This window comes from Callospermophilus lateralis, chromosome 7 (assembly GCF_048772815.1).
Source record: "Callospermophilus lateralis isolate mCalLat2 chromosome 7, mCalLat2.hap1, whole genome shotgun sequence".
Taxonomy (NCBI): Eukaryota; Metazoa; Chordata; class Mammalia; order Rodentia; family Sciuridae; genus Callospermophilus; species Callospermophilus lateralis.
The window spans coordinates 100057543-100075005 of record NC_135311.1 but is presented as its reverse complement, the minus strand read 5'-3'; the positions used below and the strand labels follow the sequence as shown (position 1 = coordinate 100075005).

Below are 17463 nucleotides of genomic sequence, written 5' to 3'. Positions count from 1 at the left end.
ATAGTAACAAAAACAGCATGGTACTGGTACCAAAACAGGCGGGTGGACCAATGGTATAGAATAGAGGACACAGAAACCAATCCACAAAATTACAACTATCTTATATTCGATAAAGGGGCTAAAAGCATGCAATGGAGGAAGGATAGCATCTTCAACAAATGGTGCTGGGAAAACTGGAAATCCATATGCAATAAAATGAAACTGAATCCCCTCCTCTCACCATGCACAAAAGTTAACTCAAAATGGATCAAGGACCTTGATATCAAATCAGAGACTATGCGTCTGATAGATGAAAAGGTTGGCTCCGATCTACATATTGTGGGGTCGGGCTCCAAATTCCTTAATAGGACACCCATAGCACAAGAGTTAAAAACAAGAATCAACAAATGGGACTTACTTAAACTAAAAAGTTTTTTCTCAGCAAGAGAAACAATAAGAGAGGTAAATAGGGAGCCTACATCATGGGAACAAATTTTTACTCCTCACACTTCAGATAGAGCCCTAATATCCAGAGTATACAAAGAACTCAAAAAATTAAACAATAAGAAAACAAATAACCCAATCAACAAATGGGCCAAAGACCTGAACAGACACTTCTCAGAGGAGGACATACAATCAATCAACAAGTACATGAAAAAATGCTCACCATCTCTAGCAGTCAGAGAAATGCAAATCAAAACCACCCTAAGATACCATCTCACTCCAGTAAGATTGGCAGCCATTATGAAGTCGAACAATAACAAGTGCTGGCGAGGATGTGGGGGAAAGGGTACTCTTATACATTGCTGGTGGGACTGCAAAATGGTGAGGCCAATATGGAAAGCAGTATGGAGATTCCTGGGAAAGCTGGGAATGGAACCACCATTTGACCCAGCTATTGCCCTTCTCGGACTATTCCCTGAAGACCTCAAAAGAGCATACTACAGGGATACTGCCACATCGATGTTCATAGCAGCACAATTCACAATAGCTAGACTGTGGAACCAACCCCGATGCCCCTCAATAGATGAATGGATAAAAAAAAATGTGGCATTTATACACAATGGAGTACTACGCAGCATTAAGAAATGACAAAATCATGGAATTTGCAGGAAAATGGATGGCACTAGAGCAGATTATGCTAAGTGAAGCTAGCCAATCCCTAAAAAACAAATGCCAAATGTCTTCTTTGATATAATGAGAGCAACCAAGAACAGAGCAGGGAGGAAGAGCAGGAGGAAAAGATTAACATTAAGCAGAGTCATGAAGTGGGAGGGAAAGGGAGAGAAAAGGGAAATTGCTTGGAAATGGAAGGAAACCCTCATTGTTATACAAAATTACATATAAGAGTTTGTGAGGGGAATGGGAAAAAAATAAGGAGAGAAATGAATTACAGTAGATGGGGTAGAGAGAGAAGATGGGAGGGGAGGGGAGGGGGGATAGTAGAGGATAGGAAAGGTAGCAGAATACAACAGTTACTATTATGGTATTATGTAAAAATGTGGATGTGTAACCGATGTGATTCTGAAATCTTTGTAATGTTTTGAATAACCAATTAAAAAAAAAATGAGACTAGTGAGATTGCATGGCAATATTTGATTATAAGGTTATCATCTAGGCCCAGAGCTGGGTGATACAATGTATGTATTAAGATTTTTAAAGGCTATCATTCATATATATATATATATATATATATATATATATATATATATATAATTTTGGCATGCACATGTAATTCCAGCTAGTTAGAAGGCTGAGGCAAGAGGATGGCAAGTTTGAGGACAACCCTTTTTAATTTTTATTCTAAAAATAAAAAGGGTTGGGGAAGTCGCTCAGTGGTAGAGTGCCCCTGGGCTCAATCCCTAGTACTGGGTGTGTGTGTGTTTATATATACATAAAATACAACCTATGATGGGACTGCAAATTGGTGCAGCCAATCTGGAAAGCAGTATGGAGATTTTCTTGGAAAACTTGGAATGGAGCTACCATTTGACCCAGCTATCCCACTCCTCGGTTTATACTCAAAGGACTTAAAAACAGCATACTTCAGGGACACAGCCATGTCAATGTTCATAGCAGCACAGTTCACAATAGCTAAATTATGGAACCAACCCAGATGCCCTTCAGTAGATGAATGGATAGGGAAATTTTGGAATATATACACAATGGAACCATACTCAGCATTAAAAGAGAATAAAATCATGACATTTGCAGGTAAATGGATTAAGTTGGAGAATATAATGCTAAGTGAAGCAAGCCAATCCGAAAAAACCAAAGGCCAAATGTTTTCTTTGATATGAGGATGCTGACTCATAATGTGATGTAGAGGCGGGGGAGGCAGGAGCATGGGAGGAATGGAGGAACTTTAGATAGGGCAAGAGGAGAGAGGGGAAAGGGGAGGGTAAGGGGATAGGAATGAGTTAGCCGTCGTTACCTTAAGTACATGTATGAAGACATGAATGGTGTGAAAATACTTTGTACAATCAATGACTTGAAAAATTGTGCTCTTATGTGTAATATGAAATTAATTACATTCTGCCATCATGTATAACAAATTAGAATAAATAAATAATTTAATAAAAAAGTAGAACCTATGAGGTGATTTACATTTCATGTCCTTTGTTTTTTTAACTTTAAAAACAGGATGCCTTATAGTGTTATTTAGGGATTAAATGTGTTGGTCAAATGTTTAGTATTTCAATGACCCCAAATCAGAAATTGGCAAACTGTGAAGTGAATCTAGTTCTCATGATTTCATAAGTCCAAGTGGTTTTTAGTTAATTGACCCAGTTCATATCTCACTTGACTCCATGTTAGTAATTACTTTATTCTAGTTACTATATGACTTCTAAGTGAAATCTCTTTGCAAATAAATGTCCACTTTCTAGGAGAAAAGAAAGCTGAAATGGTTGGAGTGTCATATGCTGAAGAGTAGAGTGGGTAAAGTTATCTCTGTATTTGCCTTATGCCTTGACTCCATCAGTTTTTGAATGATAACATTGAAAGAGCCCATTTGGAGTTTGTGTCCTACCTAGTTCTTGTTCTGTTCCTGAAAATACAGGTTTCATTTTGTCAGTAAGTAGTTGCAGTTGTCATGGGGATATAAATTCTTGTTTTTGATGTAATATTTATCAGTGACTATTTATGGTTCTATAATTATTTCTAATTTTTGTTTGACTAATCTCATTCTGATTTAGCATTATTTTATTATCTGCTATTTTGTTTTTCTGAAGGAACATTCTGAACATTTTCAGAATTGGTCATAAAATAATAAGCAGAGATAAATTTTGTGTTTAAAGCCTCTGGCTTTCACCTTTGAGCTTAATTCATTCAGCCACATTACTCTTTAGCTATGGATCTGAACTTAAAATTAAAAAAGTACTCATGTATTCTAGCTACTGAACAAAGTTATTGGCATAGCCTTTAATAGTGTTACTGATTTAAACAAGGAGAGAGACCTGATCCTTAAAGTGGTTTTACTTGTTTTGTGTAGTCTTGACTAACTGCCAAGAATAGTTTCCTTATTTCAAAATGGGTCTCTAGAATTAGCCAGAAAATTTGAACACTAAATACCAAGGGTGATGGATATTTACTGAATGATTTCTTTATTAACTCAAATTGAAAAAAAACAAACGTATTAGCAGCTCCAAACCAACAGGTAAAAATTAAAATGAAAAAAATGGGATTTAAATGCAAATACAGATTTTTTTCATGAATTAGATTTGGTGAATTTTTCATCTTGTTTTCTGTCTTCCATAGTTTTTAGGGAAATTTGATTTTAACTTATCAATACTTTCTAATTTGGAAGAGAGATTTCTGACTGCCTACTCATTTTAATCGATATCTCATTAAACCTATAGACAGCTTTTTATCAGTGTTTATTACCATCACCTTGAATGCTGTATTCCCTGAGTTTCCAGGATGCCAGATTTTTGGTTTTCTTTTCCCATTCTTGTCTCTTTCTAAAACTTTCTCCTCAGGACCACTCTTTATTAGTCTGGCATTAAATACTGTACTTCAGCTACTGTGCTAGACCAATTGTCCTGATGGAACCTTCTTCAGGTGATGGCATTACTACTGCAGCATCATTTGCAATCTCTGTGCTAAAGATTCCCAAATCTATATCTCTGGACTGTTTATTTCTATTGAATTTTGAACACTAGTATTGAACTATTTATTGGATTTTTCCATTCTGAAATTGTAGTCATCTGAAACTTGAAATGAAACTGAACTTTTCTTTCTCTCTCAAGTTTATTATTCCTAGAAGGAATATTTTATATATTTTATAAATATAACTGATGAATTATTGATGTATTGGAAAAAAAGGAATCCTATTTTTGGCTTAAGCAATTAGAATTTGGGGTTTTAGCTTAAGTAGTAGGTGATAATATTGGGGCCATTTTGGGCGGCTAGGAGAAATATACAAGAAACAGTGGAGCAGGAGTGAACATTGAAGGGACTTTGTTTTAACATAAATTTCATGAGACATCTAAGTGGAAGTGTCATGGAGTGTCCTTACTCTCCATCCTCCAGCACATTAGTAAGTGTTCAGTGACTTGTGACACACGAAGAGGTGGCATTTCTGCAAAGTCCATGTAGATCTAGAAGGATAAGCAAGAACAAAAGAATGAGTGTAAAGAATATAGAGTACTGAAAACAGTCTAGTGTGGCAGGCACAGGAGTGTGTGTAGGGGTGGAGCAAAATAAGGTGGGGAAGGGGGTCATCAGTCCACTCACTTAACAGATGATGCCATCTAGGCACTGGGCAAACAAGGCAGGAAAGATGATAACAAAGTCCTTGTTGTTTTTTTTTAATTTACTTTTTTAATTTGTTCTTTTTAGTTATATATGCCAGTAGATTCTATTTTGACATATTTCTACAAACATGGAGTATATCTCATTCTGATTAGAATCCCAGTCCTATGGATGTACACGATGTTGAAGACAATAAATTCCATATCGTAAAATATATTTGGCTTTTTACTCTTGAATAAGATGGGAAGCCATTGGAAGATTTTGATCAGAGATGATGTGATCTGACCTACATTTAGATTACAACTGGGAAGTGCTGAAATAAAGAAACCAGTTAGGAATCAGTTGTACTAATATGGGTAAAAAATGATAGTGACTTGGAATTCAGTTGTATGGAGGCATTGTGCGAGAAGTAAGCATATTCTATACTTTCAAGGTCAAGTCAAGAGCATTCACTGACAGGTGACATGTAGGATGGGAGAGAAGTCAAAGATAACTCCAAGGTATCTGGTCTAGGAAATAAGAGTTGCTAGGTTTGTAGGAGGAACGGGTTTGAGGTGAAATGTTGGGGGGTGGTATCAATTATTTGATTTGATTTTTGTGGGATTGAGATGCTTATTAAGGGGGCTGGGGATATGGCTCAAGTGGTAGCACGCTCACCTGGCATACGTGCGGCCCAGGTTCGATCCTCAGCATCACATACAAACAAAGATGTTGTATCCGCCGAAAACTAAAAAATAAATATTAAAAAAATTCTCTCTCTCTCTCTCTTAAAAAGAAAAGAAATATCTTAATTTTTTAAAAAAGAGATGCTTATTAAGTATCCTAGTAGACGTAGACGTGTAAGTGGACTCTTAAATATCTGAGTTCAGGGGAGATATATAGATAGAGATATAGACATAGATAGATAATAAAGAAAATATTTAACATCGTAAGATTGGATGAGATCACCAAAAATGTAAGTATAGAGAGACAGGAAATCCAGGGAGTAAGCTTTAGGGCACTAAGGCTAACAAGTCTGGGATATGAGGGAAAACCAGCAAAGGAAAATGAAAATGATGGTCTGTGACACTGGAGGAAAAGTAGGAGAATCTTAAAGCCGAACAAGAAAATATTTCAAGAAAGAGATTATCCAAAAGAAAGAGAGATTGTAGCTCTTCCTTTTATTGCTGAATATTGAGTAAGATGAGAATTGAGTATTGACTTATTTGATCTGGCAAGGTGGAGGTTGCCGGTGTTTTTGAAAAGAACCAGTTTATTGGAATGGTAAGGTCCAAAGCCTGGCGTGAATGGTTTAAGAGAGAGTATGAGATGAAGATGGGGCATAGTTTACTATGGATAGGATAAGAAAAAATAGGATTGGAACTTGAAAAGAATGTGGATTCTAAAAGCAGGTTTTTTTTTTTTTTTTTTTAAGATGGGGGAGATACTATAGAATGTTTCTTTTGTCAAAGGGAATGATTAAGAGGAAGAAGTTGATGCAAGAGAAAGAGTGACTAATTGTAGGAACTGAGTTCTTTAGAAGATGGGCTAGAATTAGTGTATAAAATCAGAGGACTTAATCTTATGACCATGAGCATCAGGTGTGGTGCTCACTCCTGTAATCCCAGCAGCTCAGGCGGCGGAGGCAGGAGGATCCTGAGTTCAAAGCTAGTTTCAGCAATGGTGAGGCGCTAAGCAACTCAGTGAGACAAAATAGGGCTGGGAATGTGCCTCAGTGGTCGAGTGCCCCTGAGTTTAATCCCTGGTACCAAAAAAAAAAAAAAAGAAAAAGAAAAGAGTATCTATGACCATGGAGCTGTGTATTCTGGAATGAAAGCAATTAGAAATGAGGAGGTTGTTTAGTCAGCTTTTTCATTGTTGTGAATAAAAGACCTGAAAAGAACAATTTTAGAGAAGGAAAAGTTTATTAGGCTCACACCTTCAGAGGTCTCAGTCTATAGAAAGGTTACTTTGTTGCTCTGGACCTGGAGGTGAGGCAGAACATCAGGGTGGAAGGGTGTGAGGGAAGAAGGCAGCTCAAGACATGGCAAACAGGAAACTGAGATCAAGCCCTGCTCACCAGGGATAAAATGTAAACTCTAAAGGCACACCTCCAATGACCTACCTCCTCCAGCCCCAACCTCCCTGCCTAGAGTTATCACCAGTTAATTCATTCCAGTGGCTTAATGCACTGATTAGGTTAAGGCCCTCCTAACTCTTCATCTCTGGACTTTCTTACATTGTCTCACTTGTGAGCCTTTGGAGGACACCTCATATCGAAAACATAATAGAAGTCAAGGAACAGAGAGGCCATCTGTGAGACAGATCTTCTATATGAATGTTATATACAGGGCTGGATTGTGGCTCAGCGGTAGACCGCTCGCCTAGCATGGGCGGGACCCAGGTTCGATTCTCAGCACCACATAAAAATAAAGGCATTGTGTTGTGTCCATCTACACTTAAAAAAAAAAAAAGATCTTCTCTCTCTCTCTCTCTCTCTCTCTCTCTCTCTCTCTCTCTCTCTCTCTCTCTTCCCCTAAAAAAATATTATTTACATCCAAAATGTTGATAACAGTAGCAGGGGTTGGGGGGAAGACAGTAGGTCAGAATGTATTAGCAAGGAGATTGGTTGAGACTGTAGCATGGTGGGCAGCATCATGTGACGCTGTAGGGTGGCCTACGCTTCAGACACAGGGGAGTTCTTGAGGGAGGAGGTTTTGAGTGAGAGTTTCCTTTAGATCGTAATTTATTACTGGACTCTGCAAGTTTAATATTTTATTAAATTGATCTGAATTAATGAAAAAAAAGCTCTGATAAGCAGTGAGTGCTGATATCTCAGAGAGACATATTTTATGTCTTTGGCTGGAGGTCTAGTCTTTCAAATCAAAGCAATGAATCCACTCTGATAGGTCTCTAGATCTAGGAGACAGTTAGAAATCGTACATTATGTGGCTGAAAGGATGGATCAGCAAAATTGAGACTCTGCATTCCTCTGGAGGACACACCAAGTGTTTTCTTCTTTAAGGAAAAAAAAAAACCCAGATGGAGGAGCAAACTATAAATTAAGAGAGACTTTTTAACCAATTGCAATGTATGTGTTATATTTGGATCCTAATTTAAAAAAAAAACTTTGAAAGCATTATAAGCTAATCAAGACTTCTGATTGGATGTTGGATGACACTCATGATTTTCTGAATTTATGCCTGCTAACAGTATTGCATATTGTGCATACACGTGTGCTTGTGTACATGCACACATTTGAAAAAGTCATCCTTTAGAGATACTTGCAGAGAAAAACAAAAGCCAAATTCATGAAAAAAATATTTTTATAAAGTTAGTAACCAAGACATCTTATACTCAAGACTTTCATAGTAATATTAATTTATTCTTTATGTTCATACATAAATAAGTAAAGCACCATGAATCCAATAAAAATGGGCAGAAGACACAAGAAAGCACTGCATAAGAAGAAATGCTTATGGTATTTTTATAAGCGTTGGAGGTTATATAAATCTTTCTAGAGATTGTAGCATTGCTAATCTTTTGCTAGAAAACAGTTGGCATCATGTCCTAAAGGAACATTTATATGCACTGTGATTTAGTTCCACTCACCAGTATATACTAAATAGAAAATCCTTCCCTGTTCAAGAAGCAAATAATAGAATTGTAGAAATAATGTAAATACTATTTAGTGGTAGAAGATGAATAAATAGGATAGTAACAGACCAATAAGTGAATAAATACAATGTAATGTACAATGGTCAAATCTGATAACTATAGCAAATAATGTAGATGAAATTCAGTAAAGTAAATTGCCAAATATTACATATGGTGTACTCCTCCTTTTTAGCCAAAGAACGATTAAAATAAAAATATGAATGTGAATTGTTCATAAGCATATGGAATATATTTATGCAGAGAGAAAGGGAACATACATATTGGTACATTTATCTTTGAGAGAGAAAGCAAGCTTGTGCAATGGAGCATGCCTGTAATCTTAGTGACTTGGGAGGCTGAGGCAGGAGGATTGCAAGTTTGAGGCCAGCCTGGGCAATTTAGCTGAGAATCTCAGCAATTTAGTGAGACTCTGTCTCAAAATAAAATAGTCAGGGGCTGGGGGATGTGGCTCAATGCTGAGAGCCATAGCCAAATAGGAATGACACATGGCATTTTGGGTTGAAAGGTGACCCTGCTCAGGGATTAGGGTGGCTCCGGGTTTAGGGTGGATCCTGCTGGGAATAGGGTGGCTCCAGGATTAGGGCGTATCCTGCTGGGATTAGGGTGCATCCTGCTGCCTCAGGCGCCCGCTCTTTGGAGTTCCCGTTGAGTTCTCGCAGGGTTCTGAGAGAATTGGTGCGAGGAGCCGGGTAGAGGCAGTGTGTTCACGGGAAGTGCGTGTAGAGTGCCGGTGAGAGTTCGGGAATAAAGAGTTGCTGTTTGAATCTACAAGGCTTTGTGGTGGCTCGGTTATTTTGTGCCCAGCCAGACTGCGGCAGCTCAAGCGGTAGTGCGCTCGCCTGGCATGCGTGCGGCTCGGGTTCGATCCTCAGCACCACATACAAACAAAGATGTTGTGTCCGCCGAAAACTAAAAAATAAATATTAAGAATTCATTCTCTCTCTCTCTCTCTCTCTCTCTCTCTCTCTCTCTTAAAAAAAATAAAATAGTTGGGGGGCAGGGCTCTGGAAATGTAGCTCTGTGGTAAAGTATTCTTGGGTTCAATTCTAAGAGAGAGAGAGAGAGAGAGAAAGCGAAAGCAAAGTAAGGATGAGCAGGGCTTCAGGATGATGGCTTCTTTGGGTGAGGAGAAATCTCCTTGCCGAAGGCAACTCTCTGTATGGTTAGAGGGCGGATATTGTCAGGGTTCTGCCTTTTTGTCTGGGTGATGGGTTTATGTATGTTTATTTATTAGTCATGAGTCTTATTATTTTTTAGACAATAATGCATGTTTATTCTTATGGTAAAACCAGGTATTTGAACGACCACTATTTTAAACAGAGAATTGGTATGTTTTATGGGGAGATAAATATTAAAAATTTGTTTACAAAAACTTGACTGTGTCATACTAGGCTTGAGCGATTCCAAGCGATTCTCCATAGGTAGAGTCATACAGTCATATAATCTTCTTTCTCATGCCTACTCCCAAATTCATTTTGAATATTTGTGGCATGCTCAGATTTGGTTTTCTGCCTCATCTAGTTTTTTGTGTCCTTTTGTGTATTTTGTTATATATAACGTTAGGATTCTTTTTGACCAAAGAGCATGAAATATAATTTGCTTCAATTCAGTTCCCAGTACTCCCCTTTCCTTCTCCTCCTTCCTCACCCTGGTTCTTTCTGCTGTTTACTGTTAGTTCTTTTTCTTTGTATTTAGTGCCTTGTGGAGATATATAAGGTGAGACAACACTGTGGTATATTCCTGTATTTACATAGGAATGTTAGGTCAGGCTTATTCCACTGTTCTTTTCTTATCTAGACACTTATCTCTCCTTCTTATCCCCTCAGTCCCCTTCATCTAGTTCACCAATGTTTCTTCTATTTTGATGAAATCCACCCACTCTTTCCTTCTTCTTTCTTTCCCCCTTATTTTGGACTAGCTTTGACATATTAGAGAAACCATTCAACCTTTGGCTTTCTGAGTCTGTGGTTTATTTCACTTAGCATGATAGTCTCCAGTTCCATTCGTTTACCAAAAATGACATAATTTCATTCTTCCTTATGACTAATACTCCATTGTGTATACCATATTTTCTTTATCCATTGATCTGTTGAAGGGCATCTGAGTTGGTTCCATAGCTTGGCTATTGTGAATTGTGCTGCTATAAATATCAATGTGACTGCATCCCTATAGTTTGCTGATTTTAGAGCTTTTGAATATATACTGAGGAGTGGGATAGCTGGGTCATATGGTGGTTTAATTTAGTGTTTTGAGGAATCTTCATGCTTTCTCTGAGTGATTGCACTAATTTGCAGTCCCACTAACAACGAATAGTGTAGGAGTATACCCTTCCCCCCATATCCTCTCCAGTACTTATTATTATTTGTATTCTTAATAATTGCAGTGCTAACTAGAGTGAGATGAAATCTCAGTATAGTTTTGATTTGTATTTCCTTGATTGCTAGAGATATTGAACATTTTTTCATGTATTTGTTAACCAGTTGTATTTCTTCTTTTGATAAGTGTCTGTTTAGTTCTTTTGCAAATAAATTTTCTTTATTGTTTATATCCCCTATTTTGAGTGCTTAGAAATATATACACGCACACATGTGTGCACCCATTCACATTTATATATTGAGTTTTTTATTATGGAAATTTTTAAGCATATCCAAAAGTAAAGTGATGAGCTTGTGTAACTCTTCATTTGTCTTCTGTAGTAGTAAGTGTGCTGTTTATCTGCTTCCTCCAGACCATATTATTTTGAGACAGGTTCCAAGCATTATATATTTAATCTGTAAACTGTTCAGTATCAAATTTTAAATAAATAATTATTTATTATCACATCTAAGAAAGCAGTTAGCAATCTTAACCTTCCAGTCAGTATTCTGGCTTTCTTGATTGTTTTATAAGTAATTTGAGTCTAGACAATATATTTGGCCAATATGTTTCTTGGATTACTTTTAATAAGTTCCCTTTTCCTCTGTTTATTGCATTGACTTTTTATTTGTTGAAGAAAGGATGATTTTATTCCCTTTCTGATTTTTTTCATTGTATCTCTGTAATATACTTTTCTATGTCCAAGTATTTTCTTGTTTATGTTTAAATACATTATACATTATCTCTGTTGACTGTAAACAGATTTTTGCTCACCTGAAAATTAATGCTCAACTAACCATTGTTGAGGAATGGAGGATTTCAAAGATCGTGTGAACAAGCAAGGAGACTCTGAAGGGGATTCTGCGGGCCTTAGGAAGTAGACTGCTTGTGTAGTGCTCTGAGTTTATGATGCTGATTATTCTGATAACATTATATAATTTGCTGCCATTTTAAAATATTATAAAATACTAGAATATGAAATTATAGTAAAAACAGATATATTGTTTGTTAGAAATAACATTTTTTATTCAACTTTTCTTCATTTACATAATAGATACCAGGTGATCAGCACTCCAACAGATTTTTTTATGGTAATGGAATATGTGTCTGGAGGTGAATTATTTGATTACATCTGTAAACATGGAAGGGTGAGTAATAGTCTATCTAGTATATTAAGCCTTTAAATTAAAGAAGAGTAAAGTATTGAGACATAGCCAACCACAAAGATATCTTCAGAGTTTGAGTTGCTTCTGTAAACATGTACAACTAAACAGAGTATTAGACAAATTTTCTTTAAGTATACCTTCCAGTATACTCATTTTGGGAAATATATTCCACTTAGTTGCCAAAATGATTGATATGTTTTCCCAAATCTGTTCTGTAAAATTGTGTTGTAATTTCAGTTATATTCTTTTCTTAGCACTTTCACATAAGTTGTTTTACTGATGACTACCCAAAATGTTGTGTACATTTAATATTAATTGAAAATTACAGCACACAGCAAAGCAAAACTTGTTGAATAATAGGTTGAACTTTTTTTTTTTTAAAGAGAGAGGTGAGAGAGAGAGAGACAGAGAGAATTTTTAATATTTATTTTTTTTAGTTTTTGGCGGACACAACATCTTTGTTTGTATGTGGTGCTGAGGATCGAACCCGGGCCGCACGCATGCCAGGCGAGCGCGCTACCGCTTGAGCCACATCCCCAGCCCATAGGTTGAACTTTGACAAGTTTTTGGTTGACTTATTTTGTTTGATTGTTGAGAATTGAATTATCTAATTTCCTGCTTAGTTTGATTTAGACTGATTATGAAACTAAAACTCCTACTGGGTAGATGTCCCAGATTTTTTAATGCAGTTTCTTTTATACTTGATAGGTTGAAGAGATGGAAGCTAGGCGGCTGTTTCAGCAGATTCTGTCGGCGGTGGATTATTGTCACAGGCATATGGTTGTTCATCGAGACCTGAAACCAGAGAATGTGCTATTGGATGCACATATGAACGCCAAGATAGCTGATTTTGGTGTGTAATTCCAGGCTTGTTCAGAGAGGCATCGCCGCCTGTGTCAGTGAGGAATCCTTGTGTCAGTAACAACTCTCACAGAACTGAGATCACTTTCAGCCTTGTAAATTTTGGGGATTAGTTGCAGTCGCCACATTAAGTTGTTCTTTTCATTTAAATACACTTAAAAATTACAGATAGCCTCCAGAAAACTAGTTAGAGGGATATGTCAAGGTAAATCCTTTTTATTTGCATTTTCTCCTAAGAAAATGATAACTGTGTTAGGGGAGTCCCAAACTTGTTTGAAAATATGATGAAAGTATGGATACTTTCCCTGATAAATGCCCATAAACAGGTTCATGAAAATTTGCATACAGTTTAGAAAAAGTTTTATTGTCCTCTGAATTGATCCAGGAGAAGTGCATGGATCTTACAGTAATATCTAGCAACTTAATGAGAAAATGGGAGTTTTATAGGGTAAATAAATATGATTTTTATGGTCCAAACAAGTTCTGGGGTAAGCATGCTTGGAAAGGATGCCATAGTACTATGAATATTTGAGAAAATGGTTAGGTCAAGAGATCTTAAGGAAAGAGAAATGGAAAGGTGCCAAAGGTTGGTATTGCTTTTTTAAGTTTTATTCTATGCCTTGTTTTAAATATAAACATGGAAACTAGTTTCACTATTTCTCTTTCTTCTGTAAATCATGAAACTCTTTTAGTTCAGCTAGATTTTGGGTTCAATAGATTATTTTTTCTGTGTTGAATTAAAGTTTTACAGTTAAATGCTTTAGGAAATAATCTGCTTATGAATTGAAGACTATCTGACTTTGAAATACTGATTTTTTTTTAACCATGGCTTTCAAAAGCATAGTTTAAAAAAGTAGTAGCCTATATATTATTCTTTCAACCATAGAAGCAGATAAATAATATTTTGATACTTTTATTTTTAGAAATGCTAATATACTTTAGAGTAATCTTATTTGTGAAGTGAATCAACATTTTTATTTAGAAAGGAGTTTAACTCCTGTCATTCACATGATATCTTTAGTTTTTTGGGGGTCAGTGTAAGCACTCTGAAATGTTTCTTTCCACTTTTAACAAGTGCTTTTCATTATTTTTTTAATTAAAATTATAATTTATAGAACATTAAACACTTGAAAGTTTTTATATTTTTTTCTATACCTAAAAAACTAGCAACAAGTAAACATTGCTCTTATTTTCAGGATTATCCAACATGATGTCAGATGGTGAATTTCTACGAACTAGTTGTGGATCTCCAAATTATGCAGCACCTGAAGTCATCTCAGGCAGGTAATAATATATCATTCTGATATCATTTAATCATAATAGATTCTCTTTGGAAGATAGGATTTTTTTTTCTTCTATGATGCTGGGATTGAACCCATAGCCTGTGCTTGCAAAGCAAGCACTCTACCAACTGAGCTAAGTCCCTAGCCTGCAAGATAAGATTTTTTAACACAGTAGAAACAATTTTTTTTTAATTATTGAGGGGGATGGTTATATTAAAAATTTTTAAGTTTCAAGTAGTTGTTATAAATGTATTTATAAAGTTTTTTTTTTTTCATTAAAAATAACTGAAACAGGGCTGGGGTTGTGGCTCAGTGGTAGCCAGTGTGTAGTGGTAGCTCACTGGTAGAATGTGTGAGGCACTGGGTTCGATTCTCAGCACCGCATACAAATAAATAAAAAATAAAGAACCATTGACCCCTAAAATAAATAAATAAATAAATAAATAAATAAAATGACTGAAACAAATATCAGTGTGATGTCTGTATTTTATTTCAGAAAAGGGCAAGTAAGAGTAAAAATTTGCTAAATGCAACCTCTTGTCATTCTTTATCAGATACAGTCCTTTAATAGTTTACATATTTAATTAAAGTCTGTAGAATATTGTTTTGTATTTTGTCTTTGGAATAATGAAATTTTGAGGGAAATTATTGTTTCATGAAATTATACAAGTAGAGATTAATTATGCAAGTAATTCATTCATTGGTACATTATGTAATGTTTATACAGATTGTCGTGGTGAAGTCAAATCTTTCTACAGTGGTTGTTGTGTGATTTTAAAAATTAACAGAATTACTGAAAAGATGTCATCACTAGCAGCAGATATTGAGTGTCTTTGTCCATTTGGGCTGCTCTAACAGAGTACTACCATAGACAGAGTGACTCATAAACAACAGAAATATATTTCTTGTACTTCTGGAGACTGTGAAGTCCAAGAACAAGGAGCTGAAAGATTGTGTACCTGCTAGAGTCTGTTCCTTATAGTACAGTGTCTTTTTACTATAAGCTCACATGGTAGAAGGAAAAGAGATCTAGATCTTCTGAGTGATCTCTTTATTAAGGGCATTAATCCAGTTCATAAGGACTTCATTCTCATGGCTTAATCTCCTTCCAAAGTCCCCCCTTCCTAATACTATCATTTTGGGTGTTAGAATTTCAGCATATAAACTTTTGGGGGACACAAACATTTATATATGTTTCAAGGAGTTTGGGTAATACAGTAAATAATGTAGTGGTGCGACATCATTTTTTATAGAAACATTGTATTCTTCTCATTAGAATTGTAGAGATTTATTTTGTTACTTCAGATCCAGGATTGAATTGGTAATATATTATCAGGAGAGTTTTCATGATGTAGAAAGCTGAGAGGAAAAATGGAAATGATGTCTATTGTAGACATAGGTTATCTGGAGCACAGGTGATCTTTATTCTGTGAGTTAGCAAGTGAGTAGAATGAAAGGTAGTAGGTACTCAATATGACAGTAAATTTACATAGTACTGGTTAGGTACTTTAATTTGTCAGATATTGTTCAATATAGGTGTGCAAGGGATAAAATTTTGATTATATATGTATTTTGTTTTTTTTTAATAAGGGGAAAAGATTAGCTTATACGCCAAAGTATTGCTTTTTCAAATTTGTTACATACTTTGATGTCTCCTTCAAAAATTAAGTAGAAAATGTTATAGTTTTTATTGGTAAATTACAATTAAATGAATTTGTGTCAAATAAAGAAAAGTATCATATCCTCTTGACAAATTTGCATAGTAATTGGTCAAACCAATTATTCCTTATGGAAAACAACATAAATGTTCAAAGCAGTCATGGACTTCATTAAATATCTTGAAAATCAATATATACTGAGTTGGCATTAAATAAATATATAAGTAAGGTATATAAAAATGGGAAAAAGGACTAAAATTGTAATTCAAGTAGTAGAACACTTCCCTAGAATGTGTGAGATCCTAAAAAAAAAAAGAGAGAGAGAGAGAGAAAATGATTCTTGCATTTCAGGTTTGTATTATCATCTTATTTTAGATTGTATGCAGGTCCTGAAGTTGACATCTGGAGCTGTGGTGTTATCTTGTATGCTCTTCTTTGTGGCACCCTCCCATTTGATGATGAGCACGTACCTACATTGTTTAAGAAGATCCGAGGGGGTGTGTTTTATATTCCAGAGTATCTTAATCGTTCTGTTGCTACTCTGCTGATGCACATGCTGCAGGTTGACCCCCTGAAACGAGCAACTATTAAAGACATAAGGTAAGTATTCTTTTTGTTCCTGTTTTGCCCATCTTCTATAGTAATAGTGAAGCCAATTGCTTGCTTTATAAAATTAGACTTTAACTATTTTCTAAATATTTTACTGACCTTATTACACAAGCCTGATCATGTCACTTATCTTTCAAACATTTCACATTGATGCCAAAACTTTTTAGCTCAAATAGCAAAGCATACAAGACACTTCATAAGGCCCTACCTAGTGGGTTTACTGTGAAGGATATATGAGAAAGTTTGGACAGTGCAATTGCTGGTGCTGCCACGAGTATGACCTTTATATAGCACAGGCACCAGAATATGTCAGTGCCTTCTGCTGATGACTTGTCCTTTTTTTTTTTTTTTGGAGGGTTTTTGTTTTTACATAAGATTTCATCCATGCTTGTTTACAAACATATAACAATATATATATATTTAAGTGTATGTAAGTAAATATATATATATATTTACTTACATTGGTAGGATTAATTCAGAAATTGGCTCCTAAAATTAAAAAGCTGTAGGTATGGCTTTGAAAATTGGCAGCTTACCTTTTTGCAAAGATTTTATGTTCTGTTGACTAACTTAATGAACTTGAAATACAAATTTTCGATTTTCTCTATCTACTGGCTTTTAAAAATTAATTTATTGGTATAATTCGTTTATTACAAATCCATTCCTTTAAAATGCATAATTCACTGGTTTTTTAGTATGTTCACAAAGTTGTATTGTTACCATTATCTAATTCTAGAGCCTTTTATCCCTCTCAAAAGAAACTGTACCACTAGTCGTCACTTCCCATTTCCCTTTCCTCCTAGCCTGTGTCAACCACTAGTTTATTCTCTGTCTTTATATCTATTCTGGTCATTTCATATAAATGAATTCATAGACTCTGTGGCCTTTGTGTCTGACTTCTTTGTTTTAGCATAATATTTTCAAGGTATTTCCATTGTGTAGCGTGTATCAGTACTTCATTCCTTTTTTCCTTGATCCATATTCAGTTTGTTTATTCATCATTTGATGGACAGTTGAGTTGTTTCCACCTTTTGCTTTTTATGTCTGACACTGCCTTGAACATTCACATACATATTTTGTATGGTCATGTTTTTAGTTTTTATGGTTTTGTTTCTAGAGTTTTATCATAATTGTTCTGTG

The 17463-nt window shown here is 35.5% G+C and overlaps 1 protein-coding gene across 2 annotated transcripts in view; it reads left to right on the top strand.

Annotated features, from left to right (window-relative positions):
* Positions 1-17463, top strand: part of Prkaa2 (protein kinase AMP-activated catalytic subunit alpha 2) — an 86410-nt gene that overhangs the window by 55520 nt on the left and 13427 nt on the right. For both annotated transcript variants that reach the window (XM_076860289.2, XM_076860290.2), the window contains exons 3-6: positions 11801-11894; positions 12621-12765; positions 13970-14057; positions 16090-16314. In XM_076860289.2, the coding sequence (XP_076716404.1) occupies positions 11801-11894; positions 12621-12765; positions 13970-14057; positions 16090-16314 (552 nt within the window). The remainder of the gene's footprint in view (positions 1-11800; positions 11895-12620; positions 12766-13969; positions 14058-16089; positions 16315-17463) is intronic.